The sequence below is a fragment of the Chaetodon auriga genome, chromosome 20 (genome assembly GCF_051107435.1).
Source record: "Chaetodon auriga isolate fChaAug3 chromosome 20, fChaAug3.hap1, whole genome shotgun sequence".
In the NCBI taxonomy this organism is placed as follows: Eukaryota; Metazoa; Chordata; class Actinopteri; order Chaetodontiformes; family Chaetodontidae; genus Chaetodon; species Chaetodon auriga.
This window is the reverse complement of record NC_135093.1, coordinates 1,316,181-1,333,413: the sequence shown is the minus strand read 5'-3', so window position 1 is coordinate 1,333,413 and position 17,233 is coordinate 1,316,181. Positions and strand designations below refer to the sequence as shown.

Genomic DNA, 17,233 nt, shown 5'->3' with positions numbered 1-17,233 from the left:
AGGAGGAGAACGTTTCCCTGCCTGTGTGTGTGTGTGTGTGTGTGTGTGTGTGAATCAAACCTGAGGATGAAGACACCCCGTGGGGGGGGTGGCGGTGCTCAGACAGAGGAAACACTGCAGCAGACAGACTAATTACAGGTTTGTGTCAAACCTGCTGCTCAAACCTTCACCTCTGACTGTTCCTCAGCTCTTAAAACTCACTTTTTAATCCTCCCAGTTTCTGTGAGACTCGCCTGGTGGCTCGAGGGACGGTCGGTCCAACACTTTGGTCCAGAACTTCATACTGAAGGTTCCCAGAGGATGAACCCTCGTGACTGCAGCGCCACCATGACCTTCACATTCAAGGTTTTGACTCAAGTATCTCAACGAATGCAGGATGGATTCTCCTTAAATTTTGTACAAGCATTCATATTTCGCTCAGACTGAACTGTGTGATTTAATAACTTCTCATCTAGCGCAACCATCAGGTCAAAATTTGTTCAGCACAAAAACCTGCAAAACTAAGGACATTCCCATCAGCCTCTGCTGCACTTTTGTCTAGTGCTAAATGGTAAATGTTAGCATGCTAATACAGTGAGATGACAGTTGGGGCTAAAATCAGTTAAAAGAATACACACACACACACACACACACACATACACACACTGTGTCCTGACCTGTGGATTTACATTTCATCAAGAAACTGACAGAGAAAACGAACATTTTGAATAAAAATACTGTGAATGTAAATCAGTACAAACAGACTGCAGTAAAATCAAAAGTACCTTTTGTCCTTCAGCAGTGAAAGTACTCTGACTGATTACTGGATTACCACACAGGATTTCTGGGGGAACACGCAGTGATCCACTGCTCAGTGAGTTGTGCTCCTGCAGTGGTTCAGTGTGACCACAGGGGGGCAGACTGCTTCATTCTCAGCAGACTGAAGTGAAACTGAGTCAACAGGTGACTGAACACAGACTTTCTCCAGACGTGTCAGTGCTCATCAGAATATAACCTCAGGACATTTTAACGTGCAGCTGGTCGTCACTGAGCTGTGAGAGCCTTCATGGTGTCTCTGCTGTTCTTACTGTGTTTTTCAAACTGCTTTCTGAATCATATTTTCTGTTATCGTATCAAAGCGTCAGCGCTCTTCTGTCGGAGCCTGCAGAAACAGTCTGTGACAGTCGGGCTGTAGTGGAGGGAGGCTGGGACGGTGTTTTTCACGGCTGTAGATCACTATCTCAGCTGATGACATGAAGAATCCGGCTCTGCCGCCTGTCGCGCTGCGTCTGGATGTGGAAGCTGCGCGCAAACGAGGCGCGCGTCTCCTCCAGCGTGCGTTCCCGTGGCTGCACAGATACCCGTCCGTGTCATTCTGAGGGACAAAACAGAAAGATGAACCTCTCTCTGGTGAACGCGTCCTCTTGGAAGGTGGAGTCGGTGGTCATTTCTCTGGGCTTTACGGTCATTTTCCTGGTCGGCACCGTGGGAAACTGTCTGGTCCTCGCGGTTCTGTTTCGAAACGGACAGATGAGCACGAAGACCACCAACCTGTTCATCCTGAACCTCGGACTGGCAGATCTGTGTTTCATCGTGTTCTGCGTGCCTTTTCAAGCCACCATCTACACTCTGGATGAATGGGTGTTCGGCCCTGTGCTGTGTAAAGTCGTGCACTTCATCATTTTTCTCACCATGTACGCGAGCATCTTCACCCTGACAGCTGTGTCCCTGGACAGGTGCGTCCACCACGTTTTAAGCTTCAGGTGTTCAGACAGAGAAGTCCAGAATTACCCAGCGTGCACAGTCAAGAGCAAAACGTTTTTATGTACTGACAGTGAAGATGGGAAATATGTTGAGTAACATTTCATTGAACTGGGAGCAAATTGATACCAACAGGGGCTGTTAGGATTGGCCAGATTGGAGCGATAGATAGATGGATAGATGGATGGATGGATGGATGGATGGATGGATGGATATATGGATGGATGGATAGATGGATAGTACTACATTATGTATTAGAGGAGTCAGGCTACATAAATCACAAACTTGATGTCCATAAACTAAATCAGGCCAAATATATACAATACACAGATTAAAACAGAACAGAGACTCCATCAGCTCCTCTAACATCAGCAGTGATTAAAAAGCCCTTCAAACACGTATGCACCAAACGCATCATTGGCAGTCAAGCTCAATTTGTGTCCTGGTATGTTCGTGGACAAACCCAAAACCGGATTTCACGTACAGATTGGCGTCGTTCATTTTCTGCATCCTGTTTTAGATGAGTATTATCCGCTCACATCAAGGGCAGTGGAGTTCATCTGAAGTCATTTCCAGTCTCCCAGTTTTAGCCGGACACGACAGCAGCCGTGCAGAAAGTCTAGATGTCGCTGCAGTGGATTTATAGATGTATGTTTAAAGAAAAAAAGCTGTTTCACACATTGATTCTCAAACCTAAAGTCAGGAGAAAACCTCAGTCAAGAGCAGAAACTGCATCAGCCTGATGTTTGACATTCAGCCAGCACCTGTAATGACTCATCCTTCCAGTGCTGAACGTCTGGATCATGTCTTCCTCTGCTCTTACAGGTATTTAGCCATTTGCTACCCGCTGCGCTCCAGGGAGATGAGAACGCCAAAGAATGCCCTCACCTCCATCTGCCTGGTTTGGGCCTTGGCCTTGGTCTTCTCTGGACCGTATCTCAGCTACTACACACAGATGGACCTGGCCGGCGCTGTGGTGTGTATTCCTGCCTGGGAGTCCCAACCACGACTCATAATGGATGTGTGCACCTTCATCTTTGGTTACCTGGTCCCCGTCCTGGTGCTCGGCCTGACTTACGCTCGTACCATCCGATACCTGTGGACCAGCGTGGACCCCATAAAGGACATGTCCGAGTCGAGGCGGGCCAAGCGGAAAGTCACCAAGATGATCATCATTGTCACTGCTCTCTTTTGCCTTTGCTGGCTTCCCCATCACATGATCATCCTGTGCATGTGGTCCGGACGCTTCCCCCTCAACCACACCACATATGTCCTCCGCATCCTCTCCCACCTGGTGGCTTACACCAACTCCTGCCTCAACCCCATCGTCTACGCTCTCGTCTCCAAGCACTTCCGCAAAGGCTTCAGGAAGGTGTTTAGCTGCTCGCTGAGGAGGAGGGAAGTCAACAAGGTGCACGTCGTCCAGGCGGTCAACACGGTCAGCTGTGTGGAGACGTCCAACTGAAGACAAGAACCAGACCAGATGAAGCAGAGGACGGGCCAACTGAACATCCTGAACTATGAGCACACCCACAAACTGTCTTCAGATGCCCTAAAAGTATTAATTTCACCTGATTAAAAAGGATTTTTATCAACAGTTGCAAACAAGTAACAGCTCAGGACGACAGAAAAGCAGAGACTGCCTCCATCGGATTATTGATCAGCTCCAGCAGTTATAGAGGAAGAACCTTCACCTTCAGGGAGAAAGGACTGAGGCTGTCGTTTAGACTGCATCATGAGAATTAAACTGATCAGGAAAGAACAATGCAGTCATGGTTTGTCACAGTCAACTCAGCAAACGACACAGACTGATTGGTCAAGGAACGACTCATCGAGCCTCCGTGTTGACTCGAGGGATTCTTTTGAAAATGTGCTGCATGATATTTTTTTGTCATTGGAAAGCTCAGTGTTGAAAGGTGGTTCTATAAGAGAGGCTGAGCAGCGCTGTCACAATGTCACAGAGCATAAAACTGAAGTTTTCTGTAATGTTCGATACAAGGACACGTTTCTTTGTGTGTTCACGTGTGCTGACAGTGTTACTGTGGTGTGCCGAACGTCATGCAATCTGTTCAAATAATAAATCCATCATGTAGTCTCATAACTCCTCTGTGTGTCTGATTAGCAACACGTTACAGTTTGTCATTAACTTCAAACATGGCGTCTCTGCCGCAGCCCCTCGTGTCCCTTTGGGAGCTCCTTCATCAACATATCTAGATCAGCTGGATGTGTAGCAGGACAGCTGTTTGCTAACAGACCTCGAGGCATCGAACAGAAATTCTACAGAAAGAAGTCCCGCCTTCTTGTCGAGCTTGTCACTTCATGACTTCCTGTCATCACGTCAGGCTTCACCATCAGCTCTTTTCACCTCAGTCAGCCAAAACATTCAGAGCAAAAACACACTTTTCATGCTGAAACAGGAGAGAATTCAGAGCCACCGTCTGACTGACACTTTTCATCACTCAGCAACACAACGATGCTTCTATCTGTTTCCATTCTACTTGTTTATAAAGGATCTTTCATTTCTCTTCTCTCTTCTATTGGAACTCAGACACGAGGCGATCGCTGATTAATGCCTGATTCTCCAATGAGCCGTTTCCTCACAAAGGATCTGTGGGTTGTTCTAATCATCACTAATTAACATACATTTAGCCACATCCTGCTTTTAGTGACATCGATTCTACAGATTTGAACTTTATTTTGTCATTTTCCTGAATTTATCCTGTGAAATAGCAGACGTTCTCTAAGGGCTCTTCGTTAGCTCTTATTTATTACAGATTTTTTTTACAGAATTCCAGTTGAAGTAAAAAGTGCCAATTAATTGAGTTCAGAGTCAAAAATCAAATCTAATAAAACCATTTTTCACTTTGCTTGAGGCGCTGCTGCTCATCACTTCCCTAAATCTGACTTTCATTGCTCCTCTGTAGTCTGTTCATTTCAATTATTTTCTATACTTTAGTTTTTTCTCTTTCGTCTGTACTTATTTGTGCTGCTGCAACACCTAAATTTGCTTCTCTTCTCCAAAAACGCCTCCCAGGTACTAAAGGCTTCAGTGTGTCCACAGCCCGTCTCTGTCTGCTGTGGACAGTAATTAATGAACGTTTCAGGCTGTAAAACCAAACAGTGAGCTTAGCGATGCTAACATGCTCCGTGGAGCTGCACGGTCACGTCACGTATTGATGGCAGCAGCGTTGACTCTGACTCAGCATGCTGGACACACACCTGCTGTCTCTATGGAGCATCGCGCTCAGCAGCAGCCTCGACTGCCCATCGACAAACACTCACGTCTTCAGAGCTCATCAAGTATTTCAGTCACATGCTGAAGACGTCCTGCTGAGGAGCTTTCAGGGTTCCTCTTACAGGAAACCTTGACTGCTCGTTAATGAGACGTGGATGCTGCCGGCTCTAATGACGTGTTTCTGGACTGAGGGACGGCAGAGCAGCTTCCTGCTCAGTCATTCAGTCACAGACGTTTCGCTGACAAATGACAAAGACACCCAGCTGTTAATCTTCATGTCAGTAAAGCAGTCGAGTTATCTGCTCAGTGCTGCAGTTTAACTTTGATCAATGAAACAAATCTCAGTCAGATCCATTCACAGAGCTCCCTTTATTTATCTGAAATGCTAAGCTACGTTACATAAATACATCATGTTCACATCTTTGTACAAACGTTCAGCAGACGCAGGAAGGACCAGAGTAGTGTGGAGAGGCTGAGAGGTGTTCGAGGAGCGTGGGAAACTTGAGTAGCGGCTCAGGCGGACGTGTCGAACAGCTTCTCGATCATCTCCTCCACCTCCTCCGGTCGATACTTGTGATACTTCTCAGGGTTCTTGGTGAAAGAGATGTTGGCACATCTGGATGAAACAGGAGAAAAACAGTGAGACCACGAGGAGAAAAGGAGCTACAGAGGAGTCAAGAGCCGAAGCTGCGAGGCAGCAGGAGCGTGAAGGCATTTTCCTTCTTCGGCCTAAAATGTGACATGACAGACTGTCCACAGATGGCTGAGACAGTGCAGCCGTCCCCGTCTCCAAGGAGACCAAGGCCAAGACATTTCACTGAACGCCGACTCATCATCAGCCGACACAAAGACACCAGAGCTGCAGGTGGAGCGACCACACCAGCATGGCAGCGCCCCCCGCAGGCTTCTTCAGGCAAACACAGACACACAGTTCAGCCGCCCCCTCCAGGGGTCACATCTGCCTCTGTCAGGGGCCACGGCCGGGGCCCCCGGATCCAGGACGTCGGGTCCTTCTGTGTCCCAGCCTCGAGACGCAGGCACCCAGCTTTCCTCCACAGCTCTTGCAGCAGAGACTTCCTTCCTTAATTGAGTTTGATCTTCCTTCTAAGACTAATTCCAGCCCAGCGACGACCCTCAGCTTCCCCCGGCTGCAGCTCATCCTTCCATTCATCATCATTACGCTTTCAGCGCCCATTCCTCTCCAGCTCCCAGCGGCCCACACACACAGACTGCAGATGGTGGAGATCACATTGATCTTGCTCGTTATGTCTTCCCTTCATCAAGCACAGCTCTGAAGGACGTGAAGAGAACCTCCACCTATCAGAGGTCTATCTACCCAGGTCACTTCCTCCACTCTCTCCAAAATCTATCCCATAATAGCTGCAGCCACTCTGTGGGGCAAGTCCATCCTCATACACTCAGACACCCTCACAGCTGTGGACGTAATCAACAAAGGTCGCTCCAGCGCTCCATCCATGCACCGCCTAACCTGACTGTTCAACACCATCACTGACTCTCCTTTCTCTTCGCAGAAGTTCAGAAGCCCGGCCCCTCCTGCAGGCCCCTCCTGCAGGCCCCTCCTGCAGGCCCCTGACCCCTGAACTCCATCAGCAGCAGCCCGTCGCTCGGCGGTGCTGGATGGAAACGTACGTTTGTTTTTTCTTTTGACATTGAAAACTAGCTCGATGGTGCTTTCACACCTGCAGCTTGATGCCTTAAAGTTCAGGTCTGGTTCATGATCACATGACAAACCGACAGGTTAATCTGCACCTTAATGCTCCTGATGTTTGGATTTATGTTCTTCACAAAGAAACAAGTGATTTGGAGCTTTGTTGGTTTTATCAGACTGCAGGTCGACCACGTCGTCCACTGAGGACACACGTCACACTCCAGCATCAGGCTCACCTGTGCAGGAAGGCCCGGTAAGCATCAGACACCACCTTCTTCTGAGACTGACGGATGAAGTCTCGCTGCTCCTTGTCCGGGATGGCCCAGCCCTTCTGGGTCTTACACAGCTCCTCCAGGCCGTCGTTAAAACCCTGAGAGGAAAAGAGGTCAGACCTGCAGGAAGCCACGGTTTGTTCCTTCATGTTCAGCTGCGACAGTTTGACCTCTGACCTCACCTTGAATTTGTCTTTTATCACCTGTCGCTCTTTGTCTTTAAGCTGGAGGAAGAAAAAACTTCAGTTACAACGTGTGTTTGAAGCAGAGACACATTCAGGTCTGAAAGCTTTCTTTGGATTTCATACAGAATCTTTCCAGAGACCGAGCAGGTCAGTGCGAACACCTGAAGCCACATGTGTCAAACTCGAGGCCCGCGGGCCGAATTAGGGCCACCACGTCATTTTAGAGCTTAAAAGGCCTCAAAATAAAAATCTATGCTGCTTTACAGTGACCATAAACTACATCTCCCACAATGCATTGATTCTGTGACACATGAAATGACACCGTCGTGCAGCTAGAGGGCAGCATTTTCGTATCTGAGTCGAGTTTTTCCAGAGGAAAGCTTGAAGCGGAGCAGCTGAAGGCTCTCCATTAGCAGTAATATTTTATATACTGCTACGTACTTTTGTATCCAACAAAAATACGGGAAAACACGTACTCTCGTGTATAAACTGTGCTCACTTTAGATTTTTGTGTTTTATTCCTCTCTGCCTTTTTATCGGCTGCGGCTGCCTGGAACACATGAATAAAGTGTTTTCTGATAGTGGACGTCTGTCATCTGTCACATGTTCTAATGTAATAACTCATGTCTGATGATCTGTGATTGATGAGGAATGTCTGTTTCTTAACCTGATCAAAGGGATTCATGTCATAATAACACAATAACAACATGCTTACAAATATTTGTACATTATGTCAATGCATGGACAATATCTGCACACTCAGTCTGACAGTCACAGCCGGCCCTCTGAGGGCCCCATAAGGCTGACGGGGCCCGGGCCCCAGAATCAGTTTTTCTCATACAGACGTGTTAAAGCTGACACTTGTGCTCCAAAGGGTTCGTTTCTCCCAGTGAAAGGTAAGAAAGTTCTGACCTTGGTTCCGGGTTGGAAGACGGGCATGTTCCTGTCCGTCAGGTGCTCCAAGACTTTCAACCAGCTGCGACAGGATGAGACAAACGGTGAAGACGAGCGGTGAGCGGCACACGCGTGAGACGCCAAGGTGCTTTTCCACACGCTTACCTGCTCTTGTACATGTAGATCTGCTGCTCTATCAGCTCTCTGTACGAACTCTCCGCTTTCTTCTGCGTCACAGTGACCAGCTGGATCAGCTCAGACCTGAAGACCAGGACACGTTTCAGAGTTCAAATACTGGGTTACAAGTACAAGTCCTGCAGTCCTACTGATGTAAAGTACTCTCTGAACCCTCCTCCTTTACACACTGCTGGTATCCGCACAGACGCCTCACGTCAGCCCGTGAAGGTGGAGGACGGACAGAACACTCACTTCTCCAGCGACTTGAGGATGTAGTTGTAGTTGTTGTGCAGGAAAATGGCGCTCAGAGCCGGATCCTCGTACACTTTGGATTTACTGAGCAGGTTCAGCTGCAGGTTCCCCAAAACTTTACCTGAGAGAAAGAGTCCTGTGTCAGTTTCCAGAGCAGAGCTGGACACGTCCCTGCACTCCTGTCTGTCTGTCTGTCTGTCCGTCCGTCTGTCTGTCTGTCTGTCTGTGTCCGTCTGTCTCTGTCCCTGTCTGTCTGTCTGTCTCTGTCCGTCTGTCTGTCTCTGTCCCTGTCTGTCTGCCTGTCCATCTGTCTCTGTCCATCTGTCTCTGTCTGTCTGTCCGCCTGTCTCTGTCCGTCCGTCCGTCCGTCCGTCCGTCTGTCTGTCTGTCTATCTGTCCGTCTGTCTGTCTGTCTCTGTCTCTGTCTGTCCCTCTGTCCCTGTCTGTCCGTCCGTCCGTCTGTCTGTCCGTCCATCTGTCTCTGTCCGTCCCTCTGTCCCTGTCTGTCCGTCCGTCTGTCTGTCTGTCCGTCCATCTGTCTCTGTCCATCCCTCTGTCCGTCTGTCCGTCCGCTGTACTCACAGATGTAAGTGCTGAGGAGCCGTTTGTTGAACTCGGACGTGTAGCTGCTCGCTGACGAACTCGTCTCTGCAGGAAACAAAGAAGGTCTCAGAACCAAAAACGACCTGAAATTGACTGAACAACCCACAACTCAGTTTACGCTGCTGCGAGTAAAACTCCACTGATAAATATCAATAAATGTACTGCATAATAACTGAAATACTTTGAATAGAGTACTTTTACTTCTCACACATGAAACACAATTTGCTGCAACAACCCTGATTCCAGAACAGTTTGGAGGCTGTTTAAACATCCATAAACAGAATGTGATCACCTGATCTGATCCTCTCTGACACAAACTGACCTGAGAACAGCTCACAGTCAATATATTTCATGTTCTTCCTCATCAGCTTCATTGATTTCTGTAAATATCTCTTATTGTGAATCTGATGCAGCAACACGTTTCACAGACTGAAAGATGTGGAACGCTCCAAAAACACCTGTTTGGAACATTCCACAGGTAAACAGGCTGATTGGTGACAGTGATCATGATTGGACAGAGGAGATTCCTACATGAAAAGACTGATTCAGGTTTCATTGGTGTTTTTTTTTTTTTTTTTTTTACCTTTTTGGAATCAGGGTTGTGTATTTTTACTTTGAATGCTTTCACCAAAGTACTTTTCATCAGTACTGCTACTTTTACTTCAGTAACAGGTGGGAGTACTCCTCCCACCGCCGCTCATCAGGGGCCTCCACGCGGTCTTTGGCTTACCTCGGGGGTCTAAAGGTATATTGTAAGTGTCCCCCAGAACTAAAAGGCCGAGGAGGCAGAAGAGAAGAAGAGAGAAAGAGGCACAAGTGCAAAAAGGTTAGAGAGATCTGTTAGTGCAGAGGAAGCAAACAGTCATCAGCCAGGCAGCGAGCGATGGGGGGGGGGGGGGGCAAAGCCACGTCCACAGGGGGCCACAGAGAACTGGTTCACAGCCTCCAGGTGAGAGCAGATTGGATCCACGTCCAGAAGTCCAATTTCACCTGAACACACCGAGACGCTTTTAAAAAGGACGAGTGACGCACATGACATGCTGCACGAGGCCAGGAGGAGGAGGAGGAGGAGCAGGAGGAGCAGGAGGAGGCGCAGGTGAAAACACAGCACAGGAAGTCACAGAATGAGGGAGTGAGGGGAGGACGGAGGAGACACAGCTGTGTCCAACTGAGGAGCGTCAGTCCTCCTGCTTCAGTCTGGATTCATGACGAACACACGCTTCAGTCAGAGTGTTTGGACGGTTTTCAGCTTTAAGACCACACACACACACACACACACACACACGCTGAAGGTCTAATTACCATGGCAACAAATAGCCATGGTCATTTCACCAAATATGCAAATGTTGATCATCAATTATTCATCCAAGCAAACGAAAAGTCTGTTTCCAGCCTCTGAAACGTTTTCTCATGTTTTCATCCTTCAGATTTCTGTAAATTGAATATTTTGGATTTTTTAATGTTGGACACAAAAACACGTTTGAAGATGAAACGTGGACTCAGTTTCTCTGTTTCTTCAGGTTTACAGACGTGGTTTCAGACCCGTCTATAAGTCTAAAACCATGTGTTCAAACATTAATGATCAGAGGAGAACGCAGCGTTCCTGAACGTCCCTCTGGTTTCATTTCTGCTGTTTGTTTTTTTATGTGTTACTGTTGTTGACATGTTATTCCATATGTCCTCTGATCTGATGTCCTCTGATCTGATGTCCTCTGATCTTCACACCTTCGTCTGTTCGACTTCAATTAAAGCTGAAAATCTGACCTTTAACCTCTGGTTTCATTTAAGAGAGAGCCACGAGCCGACCGACCAAACACTGAGACAGAATCATGAATGTTAATGAGGGAAGTGGCATATTAGCAGCTAGCAGGACAGCAGGAGGTCTGAGCTAACGGGAGCTAACGGGAGCTAACGGGAGCTAACGGCTCGTCTACCTTGCGAGGCCAGCATGGCTCCAGCCGTCTCGTGGAAGTCCAGCAGCTGCTGCAGGAACAGGATGGCCTGCGGGAGAGAGGTCAGGGTGAGCATCGCCTCAGCTTACTGATGACACAGAGACGCTCGGCTCGCCGCTGTCGGCCGTCCCCCTGGACCCCGCCCGGGTCCCCGGAGACGGACCAACAGCGGAGCGTCGAGTCTGAAGTGCAGAGAGAGGAAACACAGCAGAGGAGCGAGGGCGTCGGCTTACGTTGCTGGTCAGCTCGTGGACCGTTCCATCTTTGGGCATGTTGTACTCTTTGTCAGGATCATTCTGCGGTCAGAAGAGACAGAATTCAGCAAATCGCTCTCGAATGAACGAAGAGTTCAGTCAGTTTGAATGTGAGCGCGTTGCCTTGATGCTGTCTGCGAACTCCTCCAGAGCTTTGGCTCCGATCGTCTCCATCGACGTGATGAGCGTCGGCAGCTTGTTCTTGGTGCTCGCCGCCGTTCCCTGCAGACAGAGTCACACCAGTTCAGCTCAGGAAGTTTAATCAGAGGAGATTTAAGGCGTCTCAGAGGACACGAGAGGGACGAGGACCTGCAGCGTCGAGTCAAACTCAGACTTGTTCATCTTCAGGTGTCTCAGGATGGGGAAGATGGTGAGGACGGCCGAGTAGTCGTGACGCATTATGGCTCTGCGCGCGGCGGACACGATGTTGTCCCCCTCCAGCATCAGGTTGTCCAGCGCCTCCTGTGGACAGACGAGGGAACAGATTAAACACGATGGAGACGAGGCCTGGACAGAGGAAAACTTTAGTCAAAGGCAGTCAGTGAGGCAGAAGAAGAAAAGTTGCAGAGTATTTAGACGCAGTCCTTCGAGACATTTAGGGACAAAATTCTGCCTATTAAAGCCCAGAGGCCGATTTCTAAATGAGAAATGAAAACACTTCGTTCTACGTGGTGTGATGTTGGCGAGGAGACTCGAGCCGCCGTGAGTGTCTGACCTGAATGAGGGAGTCGAAGGTCTTCTTCTGGTGGTGCTCGGGGATGATCTCCGTCAGGAGGGCGTACTCGCTCTGCGCCAGCTTGACGAAGGCGCTGATGCAGTGGATGTACGAGTCGATCTCGATGTCCAGGACGTCGTCTTTTCCTGAGGTGCGCGAGGAAAACGCCGGTCAGCTGCTCTGATGTGAAGACGGACTGCGGCGCTGCGGCCGGAAGCCGAGCGGCAGCTCCACATTCACATGAAGGCAGTGACTGTTTGTGTGTTACAGGAAGTGAGGCGTGTTACAGGAAGTGAGGCGTTCATGTCTTATCAGCCTTCGGTTCCCCACGTGTCCCCGTCACTCACCTGCGGAGGCCCCGTGCTTCTCGGTCAGGGCGTCGGACAGGTGTTTGACCCGCAGGTCGTGATCGTAACCTGGTGGGTGAGGTGGGGGCAGCAGACGGGCCTAGTCAAACCACCGGGGGCGTGACTAGGCCGCAGGTAGGGGGGGGGGGGCAGACCTGAACCAGGACCACCTGTACCGACCACCACCAAGCACCCAGCAGGGGGAGCACGTGCCCAGAGGGGGTGTGTGTGTGTGTGTGTGTGTGTGTGTGTGTGTGTGTGTGAGAGTGAGTGAATAAACGTCACAACAGCTTCTGATTGGCTGCAGCTCTTAAAGGTTCATTTGATCCGTCTCAAAACACAAAAAAAACCTTCCTCTTTCCTACATTTCCCAGAATGCTACACTTCAATTCTCGAGGTCGAACAAACATCAACATTAATTTAAATGTGTAAAATCTTTGAGTTCAGCTGATTGAACAAAGTTAAAGACTGGAAACGATAAGAGGAGCAGCTGAGACGAAGCTCGTTATCGTCGTCTCGCTGTGTTTAAATACTTCAAATACTGTGTTTAAATACTTCAAATACTGCGTTTAAATACTTCAAATACTGTGTTTAAATACTTCAAATACTGCGTTTAAATACTTCTTTGATCAGCGGAAAGTGTTTCAGGATGTTGGGTTCATCATTTTAATAAAAGTCTGTCCTCGACCAAACGTCCTTTTCCCAGGATCTGATTCGACATCTGCAGGATCTGAAGCTGTTGTGACGTCAGATTTGTGTCTGTTCATCTGAATGAGAAACAACATGGAAGCACAACACAGGTGAGACGAACACACTGAGCGGGGGGGGGGGGGACACCGAGGAGGAGGAGACCGAGGTGCGTTACCTTCCAAAGGAGTGAGGTTAGAGCCCCCCTTTTTCCCATCCAGCCCATGCTGTGAGTACTGTTTCAGAAGGTTCTGAGCCTTGCGAATGGTCCCTGGTCCCATAAACACAGAGACAGAGTCCAGAGGAGGGGGGGCAGCGAGGTCCAGACAGCCAAGAAACAGAAGAAGAAGAAGAAGGAGAAGAAGAAGAAGCTAGGAAGTGAGTGACGAAACACAGAAACCACCACCGAGACAGGCAGCAGGGGTTTGAATGTGTGGGGGGGCACAGCCTAGCACCACAGCTACATGACAGACCAGGTGAGACAGAGCGAGCACAGGTACGTCATGAGAACACAGCGTGTGCTCGAGGACACGGGCCCGGGGTCAAGAGCAGAATGAACAGGTTAATCACATGACACATGACAGCCATCAGTTCAAACATCATCATGAACATCAGCAGAACGTTTCACGCTCACACGCCGTCCTCTGATTGGTTAGTGGGTTAGTAAACACGACGCACACTCAAAGCTGCATTCAATGATTTCGCTTTTTCTGCTGCATATAAATCCAAACAAGCCGCAAACGCTGTCGCTGCTGAGACGGCTAACGGCTAACGGCGAGCACTTTAGCAAACCTGCATCAAGCACAGAGCAACGCCATCATCCCATTGGAGGGCCAACATTCAGCGTGGTTTGTGACCTCAGCGCTGTGGACCATGACCAGGCAGGCGTCTCACAGCTGAGTCAGGCCGCAGCAGGCGGCGCCGCCGGCAGAAACACTTTAAATACATCCCATCATTCCAGACAGGAAGACATCTGCACGAGCACCAACACACCTTTGAAAGCACACCTGAGAACCACAGACGAGGTGCTGAGGTCACAAATCAGATCTTGCGCTGAGTCTGCTGTTTGACGCTGAGAAGGTAGCTAACAGAAAGCTAACATGGCTAAACGGCTAACGGCTAAAAGCTGCAGACAGGAAACAAAACCAAAGCTAGGAGCTAAAACGGGCTAAAAAGCTCCATAACTTCCATCATTAACACAAAAACTAGACTGATTAGTGCAGCTTCATCCCACATGGTCCACATCGTCCCACACGGTCCACATCGTCCCACACCGTCCCACACCGTCCACATCGTCCTCTCTTCACCGCCATAAAGCCTTCAGTCATCTTCTAAAAGTGACACTTGAGCAGCAGCGACAGCAGCTGTGAGCGCAGGTCCACCGACTGAATCGGTGCAAAAGGTTTCAGCTGTTTAATGGCCGCGCACACACACACACACACACACACACACAGCACAACTAACGGAAACACGGACGACTCTGCAGCCTCTAGTTTCATGGCGGCACACTGCTGCCGACGCCGTGACGGCGGGCTTCACAGCTGCACAGATGTACCTAATAAAGTGGACACTGAGTGTGTGAATATTTTGTCTCCTCTGATTGGAACTTGAACGTCTCTTTGGGGTTTTGGACTCACGCCACAGTGAAACTAGAGGTCCACACCTGCGACGTCTCTCCACAAACACTGATCCTCGCTGCTAAACAAACTCATGCTGCCACTGATTGGCCGTGAAATGTGGCGTCCGGCGGGCAGAAGCAAGCACGAGGAGGCGCACACTGAAGCGTGGTGTTTACCTGGGATGTAGACTGTCATCGCAACATGGGATTATAAAAGAGGAAAGGATGAAGGATTAGTCAGAGCTGACTGTAAAATCACTGGTTTGGCTCTACGGGACAATCGGGGGACGGAGGAGGACGCTCGAGACAGAACAAGGTGGCTGGATGGAAATCAAACAGTGTGGAGGAGATGAGGAGCTCAATCATCGTAATGCACGATCAGGATCTTCTGTTAGACTAATCAATGAGTGTGATTACAGACTGATCGGGCTCGCCGGAGGGGGCGTGGCTGCTGCTGACCTGGTCTCTTGGGAGCCTTTTTGGTGGGCGTGTCCTTGCGTTTGGTTTGGACGGCGGGCGAGTAGAGGATCCCGGAGGAGGCGCTGTTCTTACGGAAGTGATCCTTCAGGCCTTTGATGGAGCGATCCAGCTGGTTGGACCTGATCTGGAAGTAGACGTTCATGAAATCTGCAGAAGAAGACAAGAGAAGCGTGAAACATGAGTCAGCTGACGGGTTCGTTCTTATTTCTGCCAACAGCTCCCTGGAAATCCTCCTCCTCCGTCCGACTGACCGGGCTGACGCATCAAAGTGAAGTCGTACCCTGGTTGCGTCCGTACTCCACCAGCCAGCCGGCGATGCAGATGATGTCCTGGAGCACGGCCTCGGGCAGGTGCTCCAGCACCACCTCCTCCTGGACCTCCAGCTCCTCGTCCACGCTGATGGCGTCCAGGATGAGGATGGGGGGAACGGGCTTGCTGTAGCGGGTCAGGAGGCTGCGGAACTCGGCCTCCAGCAGCTCTTTGCCCTTCTCGAAGCGCGCTTTCTGCAGAGAAGCACCGACGTCATGTTTTCAAAGAGCGAGAACTGAGACATGAAACTTCAGAGAAACAGTTTGACATTTCAGGACGACTTTGTGGGACATAGAGAGAGAAGCTGAGGCCGTACCACCGTGTTGAGTTCGGGGCTGTCGGGGTTGTTGTCTTGAAAATATTCCACAGCTTTCTGAATCTTTGCGATACAAGCGAGATACTCGTCGAGGCGTCCCGTCGGCCTGAAACACAAACAGCCAGCGTCACGACGCGTGCAGCCTTTCCTACACCTGCTCAAAGTCCACCGACACCAGGCCGGAGCCTCACCCCTCCCTGATGATCCGGTCCGTGTCTTTGGCCACGTGGTAGTAGCTGATGACGTGGTCCATGCAGGACAGAGTCTTGTCCACGTTCTCCTGCAGACGCTGCAGATTCTCCGTCTGTTTGTGGACCGGGATGATGGAGTTCTCCAGCTGCATCAGGCGGCTCTCGAACGACGACAGGATGGAGACCTTTCAGGGCGAGAGCCACATCAGCACAGGAAGTGGATACGGACGCCACGGCAAGACTTTCACAATAAGAAAGAATGAAGACACACCGAAGCGTCTTGTCTCTGTTTTCTCAGCATATATTAAGAAAATGGGTCTGGAGATCAGAAACTGTACTTAGACTCAAACCTGGACCAGACGGACCCCAGAGACCAGAACCCAAACCCACATTTCAGAAACCTGAAACTGGTCTTCTATTCTTGAAAAATGTGTGACTTCACTTCTTTTTTGCTGCCAGACCACATGAGACCAGGTCGAGCTGAAATGTGTCAGACTGGAATCAATATATTAGCTGTGTGAACAGAAGAAGAGCCATTTCACAGGTGACTTTGTTTAATCTAAACCACACAGATGAATGAAGGTGTTTTTGGTGTGTGTATCTGTGCGTGCGCGCGCACCATGCCCTTGGTCAGCTGATCGCTCTTCTCCAGGTTTTCCCGGATGAACGACAGCGTCTCTTGTTCCTGTAACACAGAAAGGCATTGAGTCACTTCTGTCAGCAGGAAGAGACATTAGATTGATCAATAAATCATAATTTGAGCGGCACGTGAGGCCAGTTTGATGAGTGTTTCCCTGAAAGGCTCGTTGTGATGCCTCCTTTCTCTCGGACATGTCTGACCTGCTTCAGTTTCTCCTCTATCTCCCGCTTCCTGGCGGACGCATCCTCGGTCGGAATCATCCTGGAGGTAATTCCCATCGACGGACGCTCACCTGTGGGTTCAAACGGGTTAACGAACCGGTTTAAGTCATAAAAACGACACCGAGCACGACCCGCAGCTGCTGCTGAGAGAGCTAAGGCAACGACGTCAAGCGGGGCAGGATAGCGGTGATAGTGCAGAGTTTCCGGTAAGCGCTTCAAAGTAAAACACCGCGCTGTGAATCTGATTCTCCTACTTCAGTAATTACTGTCAAACCAAACTCAAAATAACACGCAGGAAGTTGGAATTAATTACCAAACAGCTGGTCTGCTTCATCAAGTCACGTTTTAATGTATGTGAAACCAGTTCGTTGAATTCCACCTGAAATGCAGTAAACTCATACTTACTAATTCTGAATAAATTAAAAATTTTTCAGCGTTTAATAATCGTACTCCTTCTGAGCTTGTGTTTGTCCAAA

The 17,233-nt window shown here is 49.4% G+C and overlaps 2 protein-coding genes across 9 annotated transcripts; one reads left to right on the top strand and one right to left on the bottom strand.

Annotated features, from left to right (window-relative positions):
• The first annotated feature begins 1,190 nt into the window (after positions 1-1,190).
• Positions 1,191-3,837, top strand: LOC143339231 (galanin receptor 2a). Its single transcript, XM_076760344.1, has 2 exons — positions 1,191-1,715; positions 2,566-3,837. Exons 1-2 carry the CDS (start codon positions 1,273-1,275, stop codon positions 3,203-3,205), a joined length of 1,083 nt encoding a protein of 360 aa, XP_076616459.1. The 5' UTR covers positions 1,191-1,272; the 3' UTR covers positions 3,206-3,837.
• A 1,488-nt stretch (positions 3,838-5,325) lies between these two features.
• Positions 5,326-16,942, bottom strand: exoc7 (exocyst complex component 7). 8 transcript variants are annotated; one of them, XM_076759570.1, is made up of 21 exons: positions 16,737-16,931; positions 16,516-16,581; positions 15,897-16,081; positions 15,706-15,811; positions 15,361-15,583; positions 15,060-15,227; positions 14,778-14,789; positions 13,161-13,253; positions 11,949-12,094; positions 11,543-11,695; positions 11,357-11,455; positions 11,213-11,275; positions 10,962-11,028; positions 9,758-9,796; positions 9,007-9,072; positions 8,425-8,545; positions 8,161-8,256; positions 8,014-8,077; positions 7,099-7,140; positions 6,881-7,014; positions 5,326-5,591 (listed from the first exon to the last, which is right to left on the bottom strand). In XM_076759570.1, the coding sequence occupies exons 1-21, from the start codon at positions 16,812-16,814 to the stop codon at positions 5,489-5,491; spliced, it is 2,124 nt and encodes a 707-aa protein (XP_076615685.1). In that variant the 5' UTR covers positions 16,815-16,931; the 3' UTR covers positions 5,326-5,488. The 8 variants fall into 8 exon arrangements, with proteins under 8 accessions (XP_076615685.1, XP_076615686.1, XP_076615687.1 ...); XM_076759571.1 differs by lacking the exon at positions 14,778-14,789 and having other exon boundaries at positions 16,737-16,938; XM_076759572.1 differs by lacking the exon at positions 9,758-9,796.
• Between the last annotated feature and the right edge of the window lie 291 nt (positions 16,943-17,233).

What these genes read in the sequence shown, in the direction of transcription:
- LOC143339231 (XM_076760344.1), top strand. Translation starts at nt 1,273, where the DNA reads ATGTGGAAGCTGCGCGCAAACGAGGCGCGCGTCTCCTCCAGCGTGCGT. An exon ending in ACAGCTGTGTCCCTGGACAG is followed by an intron (nt 1,716 to 2,565) that starts GTGCGTCCACCA and finishes CTGCTCTTACAG; the next exon opens with GTATTTAGCCATTTGCTACC.
- exoc7 (XM_076759570.1), bottom strand. Translation starts at nt 16,814, where the DNA reads ATGGGAATTACCTCCAGGATGATTCCGACCGAGGATGCGTCCGCCAGG. An exon ending in TAACCTCACTCCTTTGGAAG is followed by an intron (nt 12,095 to 13,160) that starts GTAACGCACCTC and finishes CGCGCACCTCAG; the next exon opens with GAAAAGACGACGTCCTGGAC. An exon ending in TGATAAAAGACAAATTCAAG is followed by an intron (nt 7,015 to 7,098) that starts GTGAGGTCAGAG and finishes TTTTCCTCTCAG; the next exon opens with GGTTTTAACGACGGCCTGGA.